This window comes from Corvus hawaiiensis, chromosome 1, assembly GCF_020740725.1.
Source record: "Corvus hawaiiensis isolate bCorHaw1 chromosome 1, bCorHaw1.pri.cur, whole genome shotgun sequence".
NCBI classification, from domain to species: Eukaryota; Metazoa; Chordata; class Aves; order Passeriformes; family Corvidae; genus Corvus; species Corvus hawaiiensis.
In genome coordinates, this window is record NC_063213.1 from 18,460,455 (window position 1) to 18,483,831 (window position 23,377).

Consider the following 23,377-nt stretch of genomic DNA (forward strand, 5'->3'; position numbering starts at 1 on the left):
CTGCTCTGGCTGTGACAGCATACAAGCAGCACAGGCACAAGGCCCACTACCCTTGAACCCTCTTCAGCCTTCCACTGCCAAATTTCCCTGTTTCTTGTGTGCTCGAAGACCTTGTAGCCTTCATAGATAAGCTGGTCTAGGATTTGCTCTGGAGTGACTGAAAGCAAGGAAGTTTCATATTGTTAAACTGCTTAAAAATCGCTTAAATTATCCTCCTTTCCATTTCCATAAAATAAAAATGTCTTTAGGAATCACGATCCAATACTTGGCTGGCATGAGCACTGCCACAGTGCCACTGATGCAGTCACCTGTCCCCAGGGCAGGAGGCAGAGCCCCATGACCGAACTCAGGGACAGCTACAGCAAGGAGGTGTTTACCCATGAAAAAAGATGGGAAACTTGAAGCTTCCTTAATAGCCACTTCCCAAAGCAGGTAAGAGCTGCAACACCAGCACATTACTGATTCTTCAAACCTCCCTTTCTATCTCATGCTCTGCATGGCTGCAGATTATGTTTCTAACACAGAGCATGAGCCACTCCCCAAGCCTAGAAAGATTTTCTTACCATTCCCTCATTTGAAGCACTCTTGGAGAAGAAAGGAGGGAAGTATTTTCTTGCTTCTGCTTTGTTTCCAGCAAAAAGCAGAGCTGTTCAGAGCACAGGTGATGCAGATCTAGTGCCCGATTCTCACTGCAATGGAAATCAGATGTGTGCTGCTGGCCTTGATGGAAATTAGTACCAAAAATCTGGCATTAGTGAGCAGAGAAGCTGCCCGTGACCTGCTCTCCACCAGCCCCTACAGATACTTTACAGAGGCAAGTCTTGTGAAAGCAGACAGAAATAATTTTGATTACATTTTGGTTGACTATGCTTGTGAGTGTGTACATATGTGTATACAGGGAGGGGTTATATAAAGACCAGGGCAGACTACAAATGGGAGCTGTTCTTTCCAAATTTTATACATTACTTGAGTCACAAAATATTAACTGCACCCAACCCAGTGAACTCCCTTCCCTCTTTGTTCATATTCACTCTAGTGTATCCATCATTTTTGATTCTCTGCTGATTTCCATTGTTGGGGCTTATTTTCTGTGACTTGAGAACCTGAAATTACACTATACATCTTTGTAGTTCATTGAACTAACCAGCATTTATTTTAATTTAGTAAGGAAACATTTGGCTGGGTGTGACCAAATAAATACTGTGTCTAAACCAACAGAAATATACTTTGCACAAGGCTATAAACCTGTCTCAGAGCTCTAATGATATTGCAAGTCAATGAAGCTTCAGTGTTCTCATTAACATGATTCCATCAGACCTCTATGTTGCATATTATTAATTTTAAACAATAGATTGTAATATAATTTATAGCACTGTGGGGCAACAAAGGCTGGATCCTGGTAGTAATCCAACCTTTTAGGTTGATAATGGCTTTAGCACTGACCTAATATTGAAAGGTGAACATGTACAGAGGGCATCAGACCTAATTATAAATAGGAAAACAGTCTGCATCACTCAAGACAAAACTTTCCTTGAGAGCAAAGGGCACAGTTCTTGTCACAAGATTATGAAGAGTTTTGCTGCTAATTTTGACACAAAAAAGCAATCAAAAGCTTTGTTTTAAAGAAATACGCTAACACACCTTTGTCACCTCTTGAAATTTAATTTTTGTTACGAAAGGAATAAAATACAGAACACCTAATGTTAATCTGGGTACCTATACTTTAACTCAATTTGGAAGCAGGAACAAGCATAGAATTATGAAGAAAAAGCAAGCCTTCAAAATCTCCGTGGAAATATGCTAAACTGATGACATTAGTACCCTTGCATTGTTCCTCTCCATGGCTTGCTGATGCATGAGAGTGAACACAACCAGTTTCTGCTACAGACAGCAGCTCCCAGTCCCTCAGCACCTCGCCGAGCACTCAGAGCCTCGTGATCCACTCTCCAGGTGGGGGGGACACAGAAGAAATGTGTTTAACCCAAGTAGGAGTCACTTCTCGTGAAAGGCAGCACAAAATCATTTCCTGATTTAAAGGCATTCTCATCCTCAAAGTGTGCCTTAGTATTGCTTATACATATTGTCTAACTCAGTCTTTTGTGCTGTATCTAGAAATACAGTACAGCAGTTACAGCAGTAGTAACGTAATTAGTATTTTCACTGGCTAAATTACAGCGCTGGCTGCAGAATAAAGCATAGTAGCATCAATATTATCAGTTAAGTATTATACAAAAATAACATCAATTGTTTTAGTATAGTCACAAGATATAATAGTTTTCTCTTTCTCCATAATCCCTTTAAATTGTGTCAGATGAGGAAACTCACAAAATCCACTGACTTTTAGTTCAACTCTAATTCTAAAATCAGCATCTCCAAGATTTCTTAGGTAAATTTTTATAGGTTCTTGAACAATATTTCTTTCTGAATATGGTATTAGCTATAAAGAACTTAAGTTCTGCTGCATCCGTCTCATATGAATTTAATTTTCCCAGCACTTCTGTAAGTTAACAAAGGAGTAGAACAGATACTTCACAGATGAAGATGATGAATCATAGGGATCTGTAATAATTATCTAAGACCATAAAAGCAATCCTATGTTAGTGCAAGAAGTAGAACCGCTGGCTTTGCAATCCAGTCCTACTCCATATTTCCTTTCTCCCCTGGTCACAAAGGGAGATCTAAAATTCCAACAACCAAGATACTGGAAACCAAGCAGCCATTAAGAAAGAGATTGAGGCAAGCACGCTTTCACAGATTCCTCACACAGTGAGACAATTGTCTGCCACCCCTACATACCCAGAAATCAGAGGACTCCAATTTATAACAAAGGTGAATGCATCCCATGGCATTTTCCATGCCTAAAACTCCCCTTCGGCCAAGCTAATTTACAACCCCCTAGACCAAATCAAGAACACTTGAAGATCTACTCACACTCCATCCACTTCCTAATTGCAGTAACTTTATGCTTTACTTCACAAAATGAGATTCATTTCCTCTACCAGTTCCATTCAACTCCTTCAACATTTTGTTCATTTGTTTGTTAAGATGCAGATCTCCAGCAGATTGATCACTTCAGATGAGACAAAGCAATGCCTTGGTAAATCCCTCTGGACATGCAGAACATATTATATGCACAAGAGTTGAACTCCTTGAATTTCCCCTTTTCAGATCCTCTAGGTTTCCAGTCATTCAGATAAAGAATGGAGCTTTTGTAGGCCAGTTAATCCATCCACTGAATGAAATATGGTAAAAGTTCTACACATCCACATGTTCTTTCAAGGCTCTGGTTTACATCTGTAGATGTAATAATAACTGTAGTAATGCAGACAAAAATCATGGCTCGGGCCCTTAGAGAAGATCTTTAGAGACTTGAGTTGAAAAGTCCCAATGCTGCAGTCAAAGGAACAGGCAAAATTATTTAAGGGCTTACATTTATTTCTGCCAAAGCACTGGCTTAATTTTCTTTGTGTGTCTTAATAAGCCACCTCTGTGAGAGGGACTCTTACTTGAAATGCCTGTACGTCCTAAGCTTCAAAGTAGGCACCATTGAGTGGGAAACCGAGACAAACATTCAAAGGCAGTGTAAGGCCCAAGCTGCAAAATGAGCCTGTTGTTCATCTTCTCTAGCACCACAGTCACACACTAGCATGAAAACAGCATTTGAATGAATTAAAATGCAAATCTACATTTTATTATATGAAATTGAGACAAATGATACACACTTGAAGCCTGCCAGAGTAGCTATTACAAACATTAATATAGTTTTAGAAGATGACTTAAACCAAACGAGATGATGGAATAGAAACACTGCAGAAACACCTTGTGAAACACTACAGGAAAAAAGCAGCTCTTGCCATAGTTACATTAGTAAAACACAAATTAGCAATAATTCTGCTGTAAAGGGCCAGATCTGTCTTGTGCAGACATGTACCTCCAGGGAAGCCTTCTGCCACAAGGTGTTTGTGCAAGGCAGGGACGCAGCCTGCCAGCAAAGAACAACTGCGGGGGTCTCAAACTACATGGGAGAGGACTTTGCACTGACGCAGCTTAATGGGATGTGGCATCGTCCAAGAGTCCTGCAACAAGAGGCCAAACAGCCACTGGCCTAGGCCAGAGCTGCCCAGTGGATGTAAAGATGTATTTATGCTAGGTCTGATTTAGATTGTACTCTACACAATCAGATCGCTTTGAAGGTTTGCCTTGTGCAATCATTTCCTTTGTCAGGAATCAGAAAAAGACTGTGAAAAGACTGTGAACAAATTGTTTAGGCATTGAAATTTAACCCTGTGGAATCCTTACAGTGTAGCACAGTGTGACACAGCAGGAGCACATTTGTCAGGGGACTGAAGCCTCTTTGCTCTCCCTGCACAAAACATATACATTAGCATTGTGTGGGGTGGGTGTGCTCCCGAGCACACGAGGCAGCTATGGGGACGCACAGCTCCATGTCTCTGCTGCCTCCCATCTGCACACAGCCCTCTGCACCACTTCTGCTCTGTCAGGGAAAACAGAGGCTTCAGATCCTTCGAGATTGTCTCAAAGCCCTTCCATTGCATTTTGTTTCAGAGATTGTACAAGATTTGATTTTTAAATATCCGTAATGCACATGAGAAAATTACTCTTAACAACAATCTTGTTAAGAGTCCCAAAGTTTTTCCACTAGTGTCCTAGCATTCAGAATATAAACACTAAAACCAAAAAGGCATTTGGTAGAAGCTAGTCAGTTCCAAGGCTTTTCACTTAGCTGTGAGCTAAGGAAAGAACTCAGCTGGTGTGGATTCTATACCAACATTCATGACACCAACAGTTTCTGTCTCAGTCTCCATACAGTAAGGTACTGTGCATCCCCTGCTCCTCCTGAAAAGCAGAGTCTGAGAGCACCAAGTACTTCACAGCAGGAGCACAGCCCTCTGTAGAAATAAATTTTAACACAGGATAGCCCACCAATGTTTCTGTGAACTGTTGAAAACTATGCTGAAAAGAATTTTTAAAAAATAGTAATTCGGAATTTGGCAAAGAAAAGCCACTCTAAATAATTTCCAACTGCAATCAGTCTTTGCTCCTGCTTTATAAGTAATAGATGAGACTATCCTTCTTTTATAAACCCATTCAGTTATGTTTAAAAAAGTAGACAAGTTTCTCTCCTGGGGAGGTTTTCAAATATTGTCTTTCCTTGTGGCTTCCAGTATTTTGATATCCCATTCCAGAAATATTGTTTAATAGTCTTTGGGGAAAAAAAAAAAGAAATTAAAAAAACCACACACCCCAAACTGCTGCATATGAGAAAATGAAAAATGGTTAGAACAAAAAATGGTAAATGACAGTTACATATTAGGGAAGACTAGAGGGTTGTTTGCTGTGTGATACACCAGAGGAGTAAGCAGAATGTAAAAGTCTTTTCACTCTCCACAAGAAGGTAAAAATAGTTTCAGGATGTTCTACAGATGGGAAAGAGCTCATACCTCTATGTCAATGTAATCTGCAGCTTCAAGACTTAAGTTCCAAATGTGTTTCAACTCAACTCTTCAGCTATTTCAGTTCTTGAAGGACAAGTCCCAAAGCCACCTTAGTCCCATCACTCCAATCAGTGTGACCTAAGTGTGCTCAGATTTCCTCTGAATGTGCTCAGAACTTTGCTAACAGTGTTCCTGCAGCCACACAAATGTGCTGCTGACCCCCATGGAGCCAAAACTCCTGCAGTCCTTCCCTTTGTGTTCCACAAAAGTTCTGACTTCACTCTGTCCTTCTCAAGTGGAACAACAACGCACAGGCCAAACAGCATATTGCTCCTTTCCTCCACAGCAAATCCTGCCTCAATTAGGAGGACTTCTGCAGAAGATTTACTATCTACCAGGCCAGGATCACCACACTATCATATCATGCAGAATTCAGCCCTTGTATCATCTTCAGATCTGATTGTTTCTTTCTTTAGCTGCTACTAACATGTTTGGAGATGTAAAATCACAACATTTTACCTCCTCAAAGGTAGCAGTAGGAGATACCTCAGTGCAGAAAAAACACCATAATTAGAAAAAGCACAGGGGCCAGCTTTTTCCACCCTCATCAAGCTTGGGAAGCTTTAAACAATATGCAAAGGCAAAAGGGGAAAATGGCAATAGTACTGAGAAGGCTAAAATTTGAATGAGATAACAAATCTTTCTTGTGGAAGGAAAAGGAACTGATTCTAAAAAAGCTTCTGTGATAAATCATCCCTCTTGCATGAAATTCCATTCATAAATGTGGGAATATCTGGTAGTAATGCTAAAGAAAAACAAAAGGGAACAAAAACTTAGCAACAAACAAGTTTATAAAGAACAAAATAAAGCTTGCTGGAATTTCTGAGCTTTTTCAGTAGTTCAAACAGTAGAAGGAGATTTGAGAATCAAGCAAGGCTTTCAACAGCTGTATTTGTATTACAGTCATAAAGGCATAAATGTGAAATGCAGCTCTAATAAAAGACTGAAGTTTATAAAACTGGTTGGTATTTTTCCACCCTTTCCAGAAGTATCTCAGAATATCCAGGGGAATAATACCTGAAAGAGAAACATTTTGTTTGTGTGTTAGACTACAAGGCATGTTCTGTGCACAGTAATGAAACACTATGCATATTTCTACTGATCGGGAAAAAAATCCTAGCATTAAACACCGGTCAAGGAATTCTACAGTTACTCCCCTACAATGTTTAACAACCTGCATTTCAACTTACATTATCATTTATACTTGGAAGTCAGGTTTTTAAAAATATATTTAGCTTCTTTTAGGGCATGGAGGTAAGTGGCTACATTTTAGACAGGTTCAGCTTCAGCTGCCATAAGCACTGTCTTTACTAAGAAATGTAGATGTTGGGTTCTTTTGAAATTATGGCCTTTAATAAAAAAGCATGAGTTTACACAGAACTGTGGGCTGCCAAATGACAATAGTTCACTGCTGTTTGTCAGACATAAGCACACACCCCAAAACTCACGTGCAGTCTAAATCCGTGTGAGGGACACTGATTCTGGAACAAAAAAAATTGTCATGGTGACCTTCTCTCTCTAATGCCACTCAAGGATGGACATTATCCAGAAGTTCTCATTAGAGTAGGACTCTATGGTGCAATTATTGTCCTGCTGTTATTCAACTGGTTTTCCACAATAGACCAACTACATACATCCAATATGCAAGCATCAAAGCTGAATTTAGTTCTTGTTTTACAGGTTAAAGGATATCTGAAATTTAATACCGTATTATTCTAAAAACATACATCTCAGTATATTTCTTGTTTTGCAGGCACGTAGATTGCCACTTCTGAGCCCTGAAAGCTTCAACTATAAAGAGAGAGGAACACACCTCCATGTAATGTAGGCCTAAAATATACTAAAAAAAAATCCCCAATGCTTTCCCTTAAAGGAAGATCCATTTATCTTGTTGATTTTCATTTTCATGATAATTTCTGCATAATTCAACTCTTTTTAAACCTCACATTACTTCTCTGATTGTAAAGCTAACTTTCCAATGCATTACTGTATTCAGCCCACAAACAGACTAAAATAACAGGTCTCCAGGAAAAACCCAGAGCTGGATTCTATCACAGCTGCTGTGCCTCAGGCAGCACAACCAACATCAGGCAGTAGCACAGACAGGCAAGCAGGAGATGCTCAAAGGGCCCTTTTTCTTTATTACATCCTAGGCTAGATGAGTAACCTTTTTTCATTTACAGGGGTGAAAAAATAGCTATAACAAAGAAACAGAATTAATATCCAGAAAGGCATAAGCAAACGTCCTCTTTCCCTCTGAAGTACTAGCTGCAGAATAAATTTTCTTTGACTTTGCTTCTACCCATTTGACAGCCACTGGCTTTTCTTTGTGGAGACAAACAGGGCTACATTTTGTGTGACTTAGTTTGTAGCTACTATTGGCTGAAGAACTCTGCTGCTATAATTAAAATTGATGATGCAGATTTTCAGAGCCTGTAGAGGGAGTACATGAGTACAACATCCTTCTGATGTGTTGATGGAGTGAAGGACTGGTAAATGGATATCTAGAATCTAGGAGGACATTTCTCTCATTATTACAATTTAGGATGGTGACATTTTGACTGTAAGCTATTTAATAGTGTTTCTGTATTCATTAAGGGCAAAGTTCAACTTGGTGCAGACAGCTGGTGTATGGTCCTTTTATATAACACTTTAGCCTCATGATGAGGCTCAGGGAGGAAGGGCAGCTGTGGGCAGACCAACTGTGCAGGAGAGCCGCTGGACCCTCTGTACATCAGAGGAAGTTTCAAAAGAGCCTCTGAATACACTAGTTCAGACACGTTATTAGGAAAGTCAAGGATGCAACCAAAGATTCACCAATACCTGTATTTTGGAGCCTAAGTAATCCACAAATAAGTTACCAAAATAAACTAAATTTCCCACAGACATTCATAAATATGAGTGGTTGTACTGAAGACTCAGAATCCATCTGGGCAGTGCAGGACTGACTTTTCTTCACACTTTCCTGCAAGAGCCTGATTATTTGGGCTTTGTCTACAGACAAAGAAATTTGATTCCAAATACAAAAAGAGAAAGTGTTCTAATGTGTCCAAAGGTTGTGTAACCACTGGGGCAATTAACCAAATGTTATGCTTTGGTTTTATTAAAACCAAAATTCACAGAGGAGTTAAATTACTATTTTAAATCCTTCCTTTGTGTTGTTCCTGTGAAAAACATCTAACAATGTTATAAATAGGAATTCTTTAGATTTCATTTTCCCTACCTTACTATTTCCTCTGGATAGCAATTGTTAATAGTGTTGATATATTCCTGAAGAAGTGACCCAGGTTCTGCTTTTATTTCCTGAACCTTTTTAAGTCCACCAGTTGTTACAAAGAGACGACGTGCTTTACTGTCATGTGGTAACACCTACACACAGAATAGTACATTAAAAAAAATTCGTTTGAAGGAATCTGTATGCCACTAGATTCAAATACTGCTTATTTGTTTTTAATTCAGAGGACAGATAAAATGGAAAATCAGAGAAACAAAATCTGTAATGACAACTGTATTGTAACACCCCATTGTATAGGGAAAAAAACCATAAACCAGCCCTTTATGATAACAACATAATTTAACATGTACTTTAAAACATAACATACATAAAATAATGAATTTAATATTTATCCTTACATAAATAATATTTCTTGTATTATTCCTACAGTGACAATAAGATTGTGGAGAATAAATAGATAATAAAAACAGAACACTAACATGGAATAACAACAGCATCTGTTCCACTTAAACCAAGTTATTCAGGTCTTTTATGTCAGTTCCCATAGTTTAATTGTAGAGCTGAATTTTATATCATTATAATGATCTAGTATAGATTAGTGCATGAAAACAATACTGAGAATTGTTGCAAGTGAACAATACAGCCTTGAAGCATTACATGCTACTATTAAATTTCTAGATATTAAAATCCTTTAACACACTGTAGCCATGGAAGCCTTTTACAAACACACACACAAAGCAAAAATGTGAAGTTTCTGCAGCCAAAGGGGATGAGAAGCAGAAATGATCAGACAATAACATTCTGTGCTCCCTGAGTGATGCCAATACGCAGCTCTGTCCAGAGGACTGGAGGGAGGGAGAGAGGGAGGGATGAAGGGAGGGAGGCGGGGGCTGGGCCAGGCAAGCGAGAATGACAGCATGTAGTCCATAGGCCCACAGGGCTGCAATATTATTCAAAAAAAAAAGAGAGAGAGAGAGATAGAGAAAGACGGAAAGATAATGCAAGATGTCAGCTGCATCTACAGCAAAACCAGATGCATTTAAAACCAACTCTGAGATTTACAGATTATGAAGGCAAAAGCATTTTGTAAGCTTCCACACTGGTCAGACTTTAAGCCATAAGTGTGACTGTATTTCAGTGTAAAACAAGAGCCTCAAATGAGGAAGGGAGTGCCTAAAAGGATGAAGAAAAAGAACAAGATTTCTTCCATGCATACAGGCAAACAACCTTCATTTCTGTGGTCCCTCTAGGCTGTACAAAATCAACAGACAGGTAAAGAAAAAGCAGGAGAGCACAGAGACTTCTCTCTATTATATACTCCACAGAAGTGTCAGGAGCAACTGTGATCTTTTCGTTGTGGGAACTGAACAGACGTCTGTTCTCACATATCTCCCACAACAAGAACTGCCAAGAAGAAACTAGCAAGGAGACAGGATATGGCCCTTTCCCTGCCTTCCTCCTCCACACTGTGACTTCCAGGCTGGATAAGACAGCAGAAAACTCTATTGGAAGGGGCCCTAAAGAGAGAGAGCACCTCTGAGACACAGTCCCTTCCCCTAGTCCAACCTGAGACAGCACAGAATTGCACAAATCCTGAAAATGCTAATGCTAAAATGCACAGTCCAGCATGAAAAACAAATAGCACCCCATTTTGAAGCACAGCTTGGAAATAAGGCTTTTACTGTGCTATAAATAAGCCCTCAGAAGTAATAGACCACAGCTCTAAGAATAGGAAATTCCCAAGCTATGGTACAGGAAAGAAAAATGCTTTTACTACAGAGAACTTCATTTTAAAAGTATACTTCAGAAGAGCAAATGCCAGACAAGTATAGTTCAATAACATATAGGCAAAGGAGAAAAACAAAACAAAACAAAATATCAGCTAATATGAAGGGCATAAAGCCATTTCAATAGCAAGCAATGTTCAAATATACCCTGGGTAACCAATTGCTATGCACTTGGCTCATTAATAGCTCCAGTCAGCATGGAGAAGCAAAACGGATTGGATTCTGTGCAAATCTCCACTCTTTGTACAGAATTAGCAATAAGACAGAACAAATTCAACTGTGGCAACATAATCAGGAATCTGCACTACCAACAGCAGGGCTTCCAGATCTGTCATAATCAGAACTGAGTATCAAGAGTGTTTTATTTGGCCATTTCCACAAAGAACATCTCACCAATGGAACTTGGTATACCCTGCTAACAGGTTACACTGCAGAGTATTGCACAAAACAGTCCATAGTTGAACAGGATTCCCAACACATGCTGAACATGACAGACACTGCAGATGTCCCAATTAGTTAGCAATTACTTACAAATTTTAAATATTTTTATTAAATTGTATCACTTTTACATGCTGTGTTCAAATCAACAATGTAATTAACAACTAACTTTCAAAACTTTGAGAGGGATGAGAAAAGATTTGGAATTTTTACACTTGCTTGAGACTGAAAATTAATCGGGATAAAAAGAATGAGGCCTTTATATTATTGTAAAATACCTGACTTAAGTCACTCCTGTACAGACAGCTTGTACTTTATCTAAAACAGATGTGACTGGGATTTATGTGATACATTGGCTCAGTGAAAATATTTGCACATGAGTTAATATTCCACTTAATCTCAAGAGGCAAGGAAGAAAAAAACACCTTGCTTTTAAGAAACTGTTTTTCCAGTCTTAGGATGAATTATAACAGATTCCAAATGAAACAGTATCCAGCTGTATCAGACAAAAGAACAGGATCCAAACTGCTTTTGAAGAGGATGCTTGAGCACCCTGAGAAAACAATAACACCTTTAGAGCGACTTCTTCTTTGGAAAGATAGCTTCCTTGCTAAATGGGAAACAACTAACAAATTACACACCAAGCAGCGCCTTTTCTTACCTTACTAAACTGCCCAATAATATGCTTCATAATATTGGGAGGAGCCTCATGAAGCAATGGTTCAAGTGCTGGAAGATACGTGCATTTCTGAAGAATGTTCTTTAAGGCTTTCTTAGTCTATTGAAATGCAAAATAAAATTTCTCTAGTAAGACATCAATGAAAACAACAAGAATTCATATATATATATATATATATATCACTGAAGTCTGATCAAAAAAGCAAATTGATCAGAATTTTCAATGAGCAATTTCTGAATAGAAACTATGGTATCTATCAGGTCACTTAATGAAGAATCAATTTTCTACTTAGATTTATTAAACCTCAAAACCTACAGTGCATTATATTCTTATTGTGTTATCTACAGTCAAAGTAATGGCAATTTTCCTTTGACTATAATGAGCTGGAGTAGACCCTTTAGGTAAATTGAAGTACTCTAATATAATAAGAAAGTTAAATCAAAACACATTTTAAAAGATTGTATTTTAGAAGTGGCTTACTAGGAGAGGCTGCTGGTCTGGGATAGCAAAGTGCAGTACTGTCCAGGCAGGGGGGAAAAGAGAGAGTGAAACAATTGTGCATTGCTGCATATTTCTGAAAACAAACTCAATGTTGATCGATACAAGCAATAGTGACCTTCTTGAACAAGATTACAGGTACAGCTAATTTGGCTTCAGTATTTTTGGGACCACTAGAAATTACTATATGAAAGTTACTTTACAGATCTGGAATGTGATATTTCAGTGGAATGTGCAGAAGCATAATGCAACATGGGAGATCATATCCTGTCCTATTACACTCTTCAGCTGGTTCACTTACTGTTGCTCAAAAGCACACTTTACTAAACTGCAACTCCACTAGCTCCCACACAAGGAAAGGCCCTAAACATGGGCAGTTGCGTGTTTTAAAGAGCAGAGCCTTGATTAGCTGTTACAGTTTTATTACAATAATAAAAATGTAAGCAAAATTTCTAAAAGGACTACAATATTTTCTACAAGAGCTTATACTTGCAAAAAAAGAAGTAGATAATTAGAAACGAGTCACAAGAAATTACAGCATTTATGGGTCTATGCAACTCTGATCTAAACTGGGAAAAAAATAAGGAATTAGACTGCGGTGGCTATAGCATATGATTGGGTATACACCACATGCACATGCATTAGGACCAGCCAGTCCCCTAATAAATGACACAGCCTTCAGACACCCTGCACCCAGGAAAGCTGTGACTTGGTGAGCATCAATAAAAACACATATAATTTAGTCGTTTTTAAGCACTTAAACCTCTTGATTACAATTAATATACCATACTGCAAATACTACAAATATACTTGCTTTCATTTTAAGATCTTCTGAGCTGCGTGTGTCCACATAGATATCGAGCAGCGTGGGCAGCACGTTTGCTACTGCAACATGACGTGCATGCTCAGCAGTATGTCTTCCAATCTGTCCCAAGGCCCAAGCAGCTGCTGCCTTAATATGATCTTCATGTTCTTCTATCAAGCAGACACATAGTGGTGGTATTCCCTGTAGCATTAATCAAAAGCACAACCTTTACAAATGTAGACCAGGGAATGACAATGCGAAGCAGATACAGATAGTTAGAAAATGTTTCTCTATTTACACCCTTCTTCTTAAAAAAGCTGTAAGAGAATGCATGCTAGCGGTGTCATATTTTTACATCATCATGATTAGCAAGAATTTTTAATAAATCTTAATAGATACAGTTAAAGAGAAACAGATTCAATGTTGTAAGTCAGAAGGCAGTTTGAAAAAAATGCAAATTTAAGGTATAAAAAGAATACACAACATAGTTCAGACTGTACTGAGTAAAGGTTGCAGATTTCTCAGACTGAAAATAAAAGAATTTGTGCTTATAATTCTATGAAATCAGTTTAAGACCAGAAGGGCTCAATCACTGAGTCTTTCTTTTTTATTACCCAAAGCACTAAATTTAAACTTATCAACCTCTTCTTGCGTCCAGTAGTTTATGTTTGACTAATCCAATCACTTCCAGAAAGGTTTCAACTCATGATTTGCAGGCATCAAGAGATGGAGATCTCACATCCAGCTCTTACTAAAGTTGTTCTGGTTCAGGGTCTTTATACTTTCTCAACAACTACTTAGCAGCTGGTATTTTATGCCAAAACACTCCAATAGGAAACATTTCATGCTACTTTATGTAAGGCAAGGCTACTAAACCTTTATCCCAAAAACCTTTTTCTCCATCCCATGAATCCTTCTTTAGTCTTTTCTGCACAGTTCTCTGCTTTGTTGTTTTGGTTTTTTTTCCCAAGAGCCTTTTCAAATACAGACAGTAGAACTATATATATTACTACCACTGATAGATTAACTTCTCTTTTCCAATAATGCTTCATCTTCTATTCTTTCATACCACAAAGGACTAAATTGTTGCAGGTTTTTTTGCCACTGCATTACAGCAGAAGACCACAATGAAGTGTTTGTCCAGTATGATTCCAAAAATCATTGTTCAAAATTCATCCTTTCTAGGTTAGAGTACCATGGAATGGAGCTATCACTTTACATCATAACATCATCAGCGTCTAACTGCATGTGGTTATGGTTCCAGATTACCAAGCCCTGTCCTCAGCACTATGAACTGCTCCACAAGCTTAGCTTCCTCTGAAGCAGTTTTTTTTAATGGGTTTTGGGTTTATTCAGGTTTATTATTATTTCTTTTGTGGATCATTCATTAACATATTTAATTTCACCAAAGTTTGCCCAGATCCCTATAGCAGCTCTCATGGCAGTTCCACTCAGTTATTACAGGAATCACTATTACTCTTCAAAAATTTAACACTTAGGGGCTTCTTCTAGAACTTAATCCTGGTTTCATCCCACTTAAAACACTCAACAGGAGGAGCGTATTTGCTCTAGGCATCCCTGAAAGTGGAAAGACAGACACATCCAGAGAAGAAGGGCCTCCAGAGAGGGAAAGAAAAAAGCATCTATTTCTTTAGTTTTAAAATACAGAGGAGCATTTTTTTGATCACTCCTACTTTCCTTGCATACTATATTACGTTATGTGGTAGCACCTGTCATTTTTCAACTTGCATTTCTACTAGAAGACACTTCCGTTCCTCTGTTTATATTGTTTTGTTGTTTCCACTTATACAGTATATTTTAAATGACTGACATAGTGTGAAAATGGGTCAAAAATGTTTGTGAAATAATTTCCTTCCTTCTGTCATTAGTTAGCATTACTCACATCAGACTACTATGCCAGGCACTAACTTCACCTATTACAAACATTGCAAATTCTCCCTCTCCAATATCATTGCCCAGCAGAATTTATTTAAACCTGAAAATGTTTAAATGTTTAATTTTACTCATTTGAAATGTCACTTGCACAACTGAATCAAACCACACTACATTAGAAACTGAGGTCTTTTCAAGTCTGAAGACTGCTGTTGCAAGATACTCTAGCAGTACTAGCAGAGTCATGCTAGTACAATGAAGAACATGCCATTAAACATAGTTGTTTCAAAGAAGGTTTTGATGTAGCCACAAATACACATTTTAAGGGGAAGCAGACTACAGAAATTCAGTGTCTTATTTTCTGTACCCATGCAATTGCAACACAGAAAAATCATGCACTGTAGTACCAACTAGGGTATTTTGTAAAAGGTTCAACACCATAAAGACACCCTGTTATCAGGTTACCACATAATTTCACTCATAGCAAGCAGCAATACGAGGAGAAAGTGCATTCATCAAGAGCAAGTATATAATCCTGTCACAAAATACATTCTCTGCCTATGTTAATTTGTATCTGTACCACAGAATACTGCTGAAAAACCATACGAAGACAACAAAGTGATAGCTAACCTTGGAGACAATCACTGCCATTGACAGGTTCTCCGAATGAGCCGCCACATAACCAAGTGTCATGATGCCAGGCAGTCTGACAGTCCCTCTGCAGCTGCCAATACAATCAATCACAGCAGCAACTCCGCCTGAATTTACTATAAGCTGTGAAAGCTGAAAAGATAAACAGAAGAGATTAGATACTGTGAAGTATCAACAGGCATAAAGTACTACATCAGAGTAGTCTTTTAATGTATCGCTGCTGATTTACAAAATAAAGATAGAATAAGAGCAATGTATCATACAGACTGTTGCGAACTAAGTGCAGCATGAAGTTTTCAGAATGAAGCTAATTTGCCACTGTGTTTTTGAATGACTTTACTTCAAGGAAATCAGGGTTCTGAACTCTTGATTCTGTATAACATTGAATGACATATTCTCAACTCCATCATCACACGCCAGAGAATGTGCAAATGACAGCCTATCAAAAATGATCTTGAAGATGCACCTACTGAGCCAGATACTGTTTCATCCTAGTGCTCCCTCATTCCCAAGCTAACATCCTATGTTCTGTGCAGGAACAGAGGGAAAGGCCCATTCCTCCTCTTACCTGCATTCTAAATTACCTCTGTGACATAAAATCCTTTGTGGATCCTCACACAGAGGCATGAAGCCAAGAACAACTATTCTGGATGTGCAAAACCGACTTAGGCTGCACCACTCCGCCATGTTAGCATGCTCTGAGGGAAGTGTCTAGGAAACACACTTGATGGGCAATGGAGTCTGCCCCAGAATGCCAAATTACACAGCCATGCTTGTAAGCTATGCAACATGGGTTTTTTCCAAAAGGAAACTTCTCACGTCAGTTGAGGGACAGCAGTAGAATATGTATGATATCAATAATGCATAGAAATTAAAATTATTTCTTAGTATTATTATTATTTTCTTCCACATTTTTAGGTATATCCCATTCTCCCTACAGATTCCAAAGCAAAAGGTACATGTTCTTAAAAGTCAAAATTAAATTAACAAAACTGAGGCACGTGAATTCCCAATCCAGTTGATTTCTATAAATATGAAATCCACCTTTGTCTTAGAGCCTTTAAAAGGGGATTGTTTTCTTCATGAAACAGCCAGATTAAATTTTCAGTTATTACTTAGGAAAATCTGTTCACATGATTGTGAATTACAGCCCGTGGCAACCAAGTCCTACGTCCGGACACAGCCATGTGCACCTGCATGTGCAGAGCTCCTGCCGCGTCCCTCAGCGCTCGCTCTAAGTCCCTCTGATGCTGACCTTCACGGGAATTTTACTGCATTTGCAGATAGAGAGCCAAGATTGAGAAGCCATGAGTCTCAACTGACAGCCAAGTCCTCTAGAAATATCATTTGCCAGCCTGTCTCCGCTGCAACACGTGTTGCTTGAATAGAGCTGCCCAGAGATGGACAGTCATCTCTGTCACTCTGAAGTCAGACACAGACTGTGACCTTCCATTGGGAGTCACCAAGATCCTTCCTACTGCTCCTTCGGAGAGCTGCTAGCACGGCCAGTTCCTCTTGCATGGAGGATCTGGTGCTAGCAGCTCTTCTGACTTTACCTCTCTGGCTTCTGACTCTAGGGCGCCCTTTGATAATGATAATTTCTTCACTTCTTTGAGGAAGTGAAGTTGCATTGCCCATGAGGTACAGAGAGAAAGCAGGAAATGTGCCAAGACTGTAAACTTTTATCACCAGTTTAAAGAGTGGCAGGCTGAAAAAACTGCACAACATTCATGTTTAAACACTACTCAGTTGTTAAGTTAGTACCATGATTTTGAAATGACTATGCTCAGCATTAGTGTGTTCCACAAATACACGGCTTATATTTCATTCCAAAGTCATATTAAGAGCCTTTTAATTATCTCTGTGGTCTGGCAGATTAACATAGTTATAATCATACGGTTTTCCTATTTATTTTGTATTGGCTTTGCCAAACATCCCCACCTTCCTATAGGCAAAAACACTCTAAATGCTCAAATTACAAACTCAAGTTACCATCAAGTTAATAATAAATAAAGAGAATTTTTGACCTGCGCTGTCATTGGAAAAATAATTAAAACATGATCCCAGTACCCCTGAAGATTTTTAAAAAGACACACACCATCTATTATTGTTAAAGCATGATCTTGCAATTTATTAGCTGGTATCATGACTTCTGTGAGGCTTTTCTCATAATATTTTTAATATCTAGGACTGACAGTACTGTCAGCCTAGAACTCCCTCTCTGTGCTGATATCTCATAGAATGAAGTAGCTAGGTATACATTTTATGACTCCCAGTTTCCTAACCCAATTCATATTCAATACACATCTCATAATATCAGCAAGCATTTCCATATTTTCCAATGAACATGCCAAACAGCTATTTGCCCTCCCTTTCGAAAAGCAAATGACAGAATAATCTTGTATTTTATTTAAAGTGTAAAATCTAATGATATGACCTTGTATTTGCATTTTCAAGGTTTTACCTCAGGCGTATGCTTTGCTATCTCTCTAATTAAAGTCGCACCATTTTTCTTGACATATTCATCTGAATCCTTCAGGCATGTGAGCACAACTGGGAAAATTTCTGCTTCAACCACCAACTCTGCAAGATCCACTGAATGCTTTGCTATCTGGCTTAGAGCTGACAGCACCTGACGCTAGTAAATAAAAATTGTTATAAAATCAATAGTATACAAACATCCCACAACACACACTCCCCCTGCACACAAAAATCTATTGCATCAAGGAAAACAAAGAAGGATAGGGAAAACAATTACAGCTATTTCACAATTCACTGAGTCAATTCATGGACAAATATAATGGCACAGAACATTCGCTGGTTCCTGAATAAAAGTTTCTCTTTTGTTTTACCCCATTCAAGCTTGTATGTATTAAAAAATACAAACCAATAAAAACACACCATTTAAAACTGTAATTTAAAATTTAGTAAAATCTATAGAAAGTATTTTTATTTGCATAAATTGGATCTGTCAGATCTTATATTAAGAAATTTTTGTGGCATTTTTATGTTGTCTTCTGTTTGTTAGAGCAAGACAGAAAACTTACAAGAAACAATTTTTTTGTCAATTAAACGCTAGTGATTAAACCTTTGACAACAGCTATTCACATCAGATAGTACATTCTAAAACAATAATAAGTTCACTATTAACAGGCTTATTGTATAATCTTTAGTATGCAAAACCTTTTTTGTAACTGAAATGTGCCAATTTTATCTATTGAAAGTATCTGTTGCATTCTTCATATACTACATATTTCTTAAAAAAACCCATACTATTCACTTTAAAGATTAGTTTAGCTGTTCCTCATAGAGCTGCAGTTTATAACGAGTAGCTAAATTTGTAAATATGTTCAGAACTCTTTGTCACTAACTACATAGTTACATTTTGTTAACACCCAAACCCAGAGCTTCTAAATAAATATGCACATCTGTGTCTTTGATTCAATCTCAAGTAATGACTGGTATAATGGAGATAAAAAAAAATTAAATGTACCTTCAGTTTAGCATCAGGGTTCGGGATCATCTGAGCTAAGTGAGCGATAGCTCCTGCATCCACTACTGTCTGTGCTAACTCTGGAGAATGCTTTGAAATATCACTGAGAGTTGAAGCAGCAATCCTTTTCAAAGCAATTTCTGGCTCCTGGATACAGAGCACTAAAAGAGGAACAGCGCCTGCATCCACCACAGCTTGTGACAGTTCTGTAGGTCCAAGGAAAGTAATTAAGTGAGTATGGGTGACTGACCCTTGTGCAAGCCATTTTTCACCCTGACAGATACAGCAAAGGAAAAAGGGGAGGGTGTAGTTCACTGTCTCGACATCTGCATTTCAAATCAGCCCTCCTGGTTTCATAAACCGTGTGGACCAATCCACAACTGAAAAGAATGCAGGTCAATAGATGGACCCCCATTTACATGCACACATTTGAGGTAGATTAGGCTGAAATGGTTTGTTATTCTGTTTTCTTTTTCTTTTTTTAAAGTAAGCAGATGTCAGCTGTTTAAACCCTGGCTATTCTACACTGATCAATAGGAAAGCATTTTATGCATGGCTAACAACAACACAGAAAGCCAAAGTACCAAAATTTTACCAACCAGCTAATTAGAGAGCATTTTACCCTCTTCAAATGATAAGCAGATATTAGCATAGATCAAATGCCAAAAACAAAAATACAAAAAACATACATAAAATATTTATCTTACATAAAATACTGGAAAAATGGAACTTGCTGATCAAAACTAGTCTTTGCTACCATACACAGGATGAGACAGAACTTATATCTTAATGACAAGAAAATGTTATCATACACAATTAGACAAATGAGAAATATCATCAGTGATATTGTGTGTCTGAGATTAGCACAACATCTTTAACTAACTGCACCTTAAACAAAAAAAAAAAAAAATCTGAGCATGTGATTAGCTGACATGGACAAAAATTACACTATTAGAAATTCATTAGCTCTCTCTGTGTATGCAGCATTAATCACAGTCCTAAAATGAGAATTACTGGATATCAGAAGCAAAATTTATATTATAACCAAGCTGTGCTATTTTAAAATAGTGTTGAAAAAATGGTAAAAACCATAGGGGATTCAATAATCTATTAGGTTCTTCGTTCAGTTTTGCTACACCTTATTATGCATATCCATTATTATCTTTAACATTTATCTTGACTTACAGTACCATGGCAACATATGGCTGTTGTATTTCAAGACTCTAACTTAGCTTTTGATTTATAGTCCATCCATAAAGAGATTTTCATACTAAGAAAAATACAGCATACTTCATTAAATATACATAGACTAATATAGTTTTTCATGAAATCTGTAAGTCATGTCATCATTATGTTGTTAATATCCAAATAATGTTCCAGACCAGATTTGTTTTCAATTAGTGAGTTATAGCCACACACTGCAATACATGTGATAAGTCAAATATTTACACTGTATGTTATTTTATGATACAATATTTTAAAGAAAAAGTAAATATTACATCAAAAATATTAAATATAGCAGCAATTTTTAAACTAATACAATACCCTGAAATTAGCTTAGTTAGCTAGAGTGTGGTGCCAATAACAGCAAAGATGTGGGTTCAACCCCTGTAAAGGCCATTTACTTAAGAGTAGGACTTGATGATCCTTGTGGGTCCCTTCCAATTCAGAACATTCTGTGAATCTGTAAAATTAACTCTACAAAGTTCATTTTTCAAATAACTATTTGACTGAAAATGTATCGCATGCATCCTCAAAATACACTCAGATCATAAGATTTCAACAAAACTCAAATGCTGTACCTTCAGTTTTACAAACTCGAAGCGAAATGTACCTGAAATGTATGTAAAAACGAATCTGGAAACGAGCTAATCAATATAAGTGCTATGAGCTACAGTCAGCTTTTTGTGGAAAAAGCCACGCTCAGTTTCTTCAGATTATGCTTTGTTGCTGTACACTGACCAAGTGGAATACTTGGTGATCTACTGACCAACAGTCTAGACCAACCCATCTGATTGTGCCTCAGAACTTCAGACCAACCAACTCCATTGGCCACAGTCTGCTGGGAAATGCTAGTATCAGGAATCTGATGTCAAGAGGGACACAGTGCTAGAAGAATGGGCTTCTTTGATGTCTTATGAGCTAAAATCATGAAGTTCAAGCAGGGAGAGAAAGAGCAATACTTCCAGGTCACAGCTACACTCAGGCATGCAAAAGCAACCATGAAAGTTATTTCAAAAGAGCAAACTAAATCTGATTCCATTTAGATCAGCTCTTGATATTAGAAGTCTGATATCATTTAAATACTGATGGCTACTGTTGGTCATGAGTAATTAAACGGTTTTTCTTCCAGTGGTGTTTATAAAGTTCATGGCTAATAACTTACCACATGGAGCGCTGGACCATGTGTCAAGACAGACAAGTCGTAAATGGACTGTCAGAAAAACAGAAAAGCTTAGGCAGGGAAGAAAGGAAATACAGTACTTCCCATCATGTTTCCCTGCAAATTCAGTGCAAAATTACAATTCTAAGTATTAATGATTCTATTATAAATTGTAATTCTTTTTCTTTTCCCCCGCAAGGAAAGGGTCAATTAATCTTCCTAGATATTGGTAGAATATCTTTAATGCTGACTATACACCAAAGGATTCATGAAACTTTGCCATTCAACTAGAAACACAGAGGTGGGAAAAAATTAAGACTGAGAAGGAGTTAGAGGAGAAAATAAACTTGTCAAGAAGAAATTTTTAAAACCAAATATTCAGTCAGAAAAAATTAAAATAACTGGAACAAATCACAAAGACTCTTCCAAATACTACGCCAAGGCTGTATTGTAAGGGCAAAGACAAGACCCACAGCTGCAGAGGATAACGACAGCAGAGAAAAGCTAATGTATGAACCTCATTTAATTCCACAGAAGGTTATGAAAACTACAGGCTTGGAACTCACATTGGGGTACAACTCAAGGAACTTGTCTGAGTACATGATGGTAAAGCTGAACTTCTCCCTATGTGAGTGGAAGTAGGAAACCTAACTCTATATGTTCAGAGACAAGAAAACTATGGCTCAAAACTGACCATAAATTAATCACTTTCACCCAGATCTACATGAGGAAGATTTTAGCAAGTGGAGAGACTGCAGACAAGACTCAAATGAATGTAGAAGAAAGACTAATAAAGACAGATTTTGGACTCTGAGATGCCACCAGTTCAACTAGAAGTTGTACTAGAGTTGCGCTGGTTTGTGTTAATATAAAAGTACTCATCAGGGACGAAGACATTAATTCTAAGTTGAAGCCTCGTCTGAAGCCTCGTCATGAGTTTACATGATCAGGAAGAGTGGAAAGCAAACAAAGTGGAGTCAACATCCTACCTACATACCCACTGAAAACAATGGGAAGTCTTACAGGATTATCTAAATTAGTTTAAGGTGTTAAAAAAAACCCCACTAACATTAACATGTTGGCAATAATAGTACAGAAAAAAAAAACAGATGAGGGAAAAAAGATGAAGGTGAGAAAGCGAACATGCAGGTTGTCACCAGAGAAAGAAAATCAGCTCAATATTGTATTGACAATATACGATATTATATCCACATAGTAGAGCAGCAGCAGTTGGAAGGAAATGCAAGTTTCAGTTCAGACCAGAGTTCTCAAACAGACCTTGCTGTGGTAGCAGGTGCATCCACAGGAAACAACAGGTTTTGACCAAAACAACCACCAATACTGTATTTTTCTGAGGACTGTGTGGTCATTTTATGGCCACATAGAAAAACTCTAATTCCCACAAGTAGCCCAAAGGCTGCACTTCAAAATCAGAGGTTTATGCAGGCCACTACAACCACAGTGCTAAAGATTCCACTGGAATCAGTGGGAAAACCTTTCATAATGAGAATGGAGGTTAGACTCAAATGACTGAAGAGCTGAAAAACCCGTTCTAGTAGCTGATGCTGCTTTGAGGAGGAAGCTGGACTAGAGATCTCCCAAGATCCCTTCCAAGCTGAGCTATGATCCACTGTATGACAGAAAATGAGCAAAACTCTGCTCTTAGCAATATGCTTCAGTATGAATGGTGTTGTTTATTTTTGTTTTCCCATCAATTTACAGTATACTGAAGCAGGTATGAGACAATCAATAAGTTACACCTTTAATGTAGACTAATAAAATGGAAAGCCAAATTATTTGCATACTTCAAAGAAAAGAACTTTGCACTTTAAAAGTAACTGAATATGGTATAAGTAAAATGTTACAAAATACTTTTCATGGACCTGATGGTATTTATGGTATTTGAAACACCCTACATTTCTGTTTAAACACAAATAGTACAAATAATGAATAGCAAAATCACAGCACATTGGTTTGTACACTTTGGAGTGAGATCAGT

The 23,377-nt window shown here is 37.8% G+C and overlaps 1 protein-coding gene across 5 annotated transcripts in view; it reads right to left on the minus strand.

Annotated features, from left to right (window-relative positions):
- The window catches only part of SPAG6 (sperm associated antigen 6), a 52,658-nt gene that overhangs the window by 11,970 nt on the left and 17,311 nt on the right, over positions 1-23,377 (minus strand). For 2 of the 5 annotated variants that reach the window (XM_048295254.1, XM_048295239.1), the window contains 6 exons: positions 18,996-19,201; positions 17,967-18,140; positions 15,482-15,634; positions 12,968-13,159; positions 11,638-11,754; positions 8,740-8,885 (listed from right to left, as the gene is read on the minus strand). In XM_048295254.1, the coding sequence (XP_048151211.1) occupies positions 8,740-8,885; positions 11,638-11,754; positions 12,968-13,159; positions 15,482-15,634; positions 17,967-18,140; positions 18,996-19,201 (988 nt within the window). Of the gene's footprint in view, positions 1-3,665; positions 6,534-8,739; positions 8,886-8,927; positions 10,269-11,637; positions 11,755-12,967; positions 13,160-15,481; positions 15,635-17,966; positions 18,141-18,995; positions 19,202-23,377 lie in introns of those variants that run through there. The other 3 variants (XM_048295244.1, XM_048295271.1, XM_048295261.1) reach the window with 3 other exon arrangements.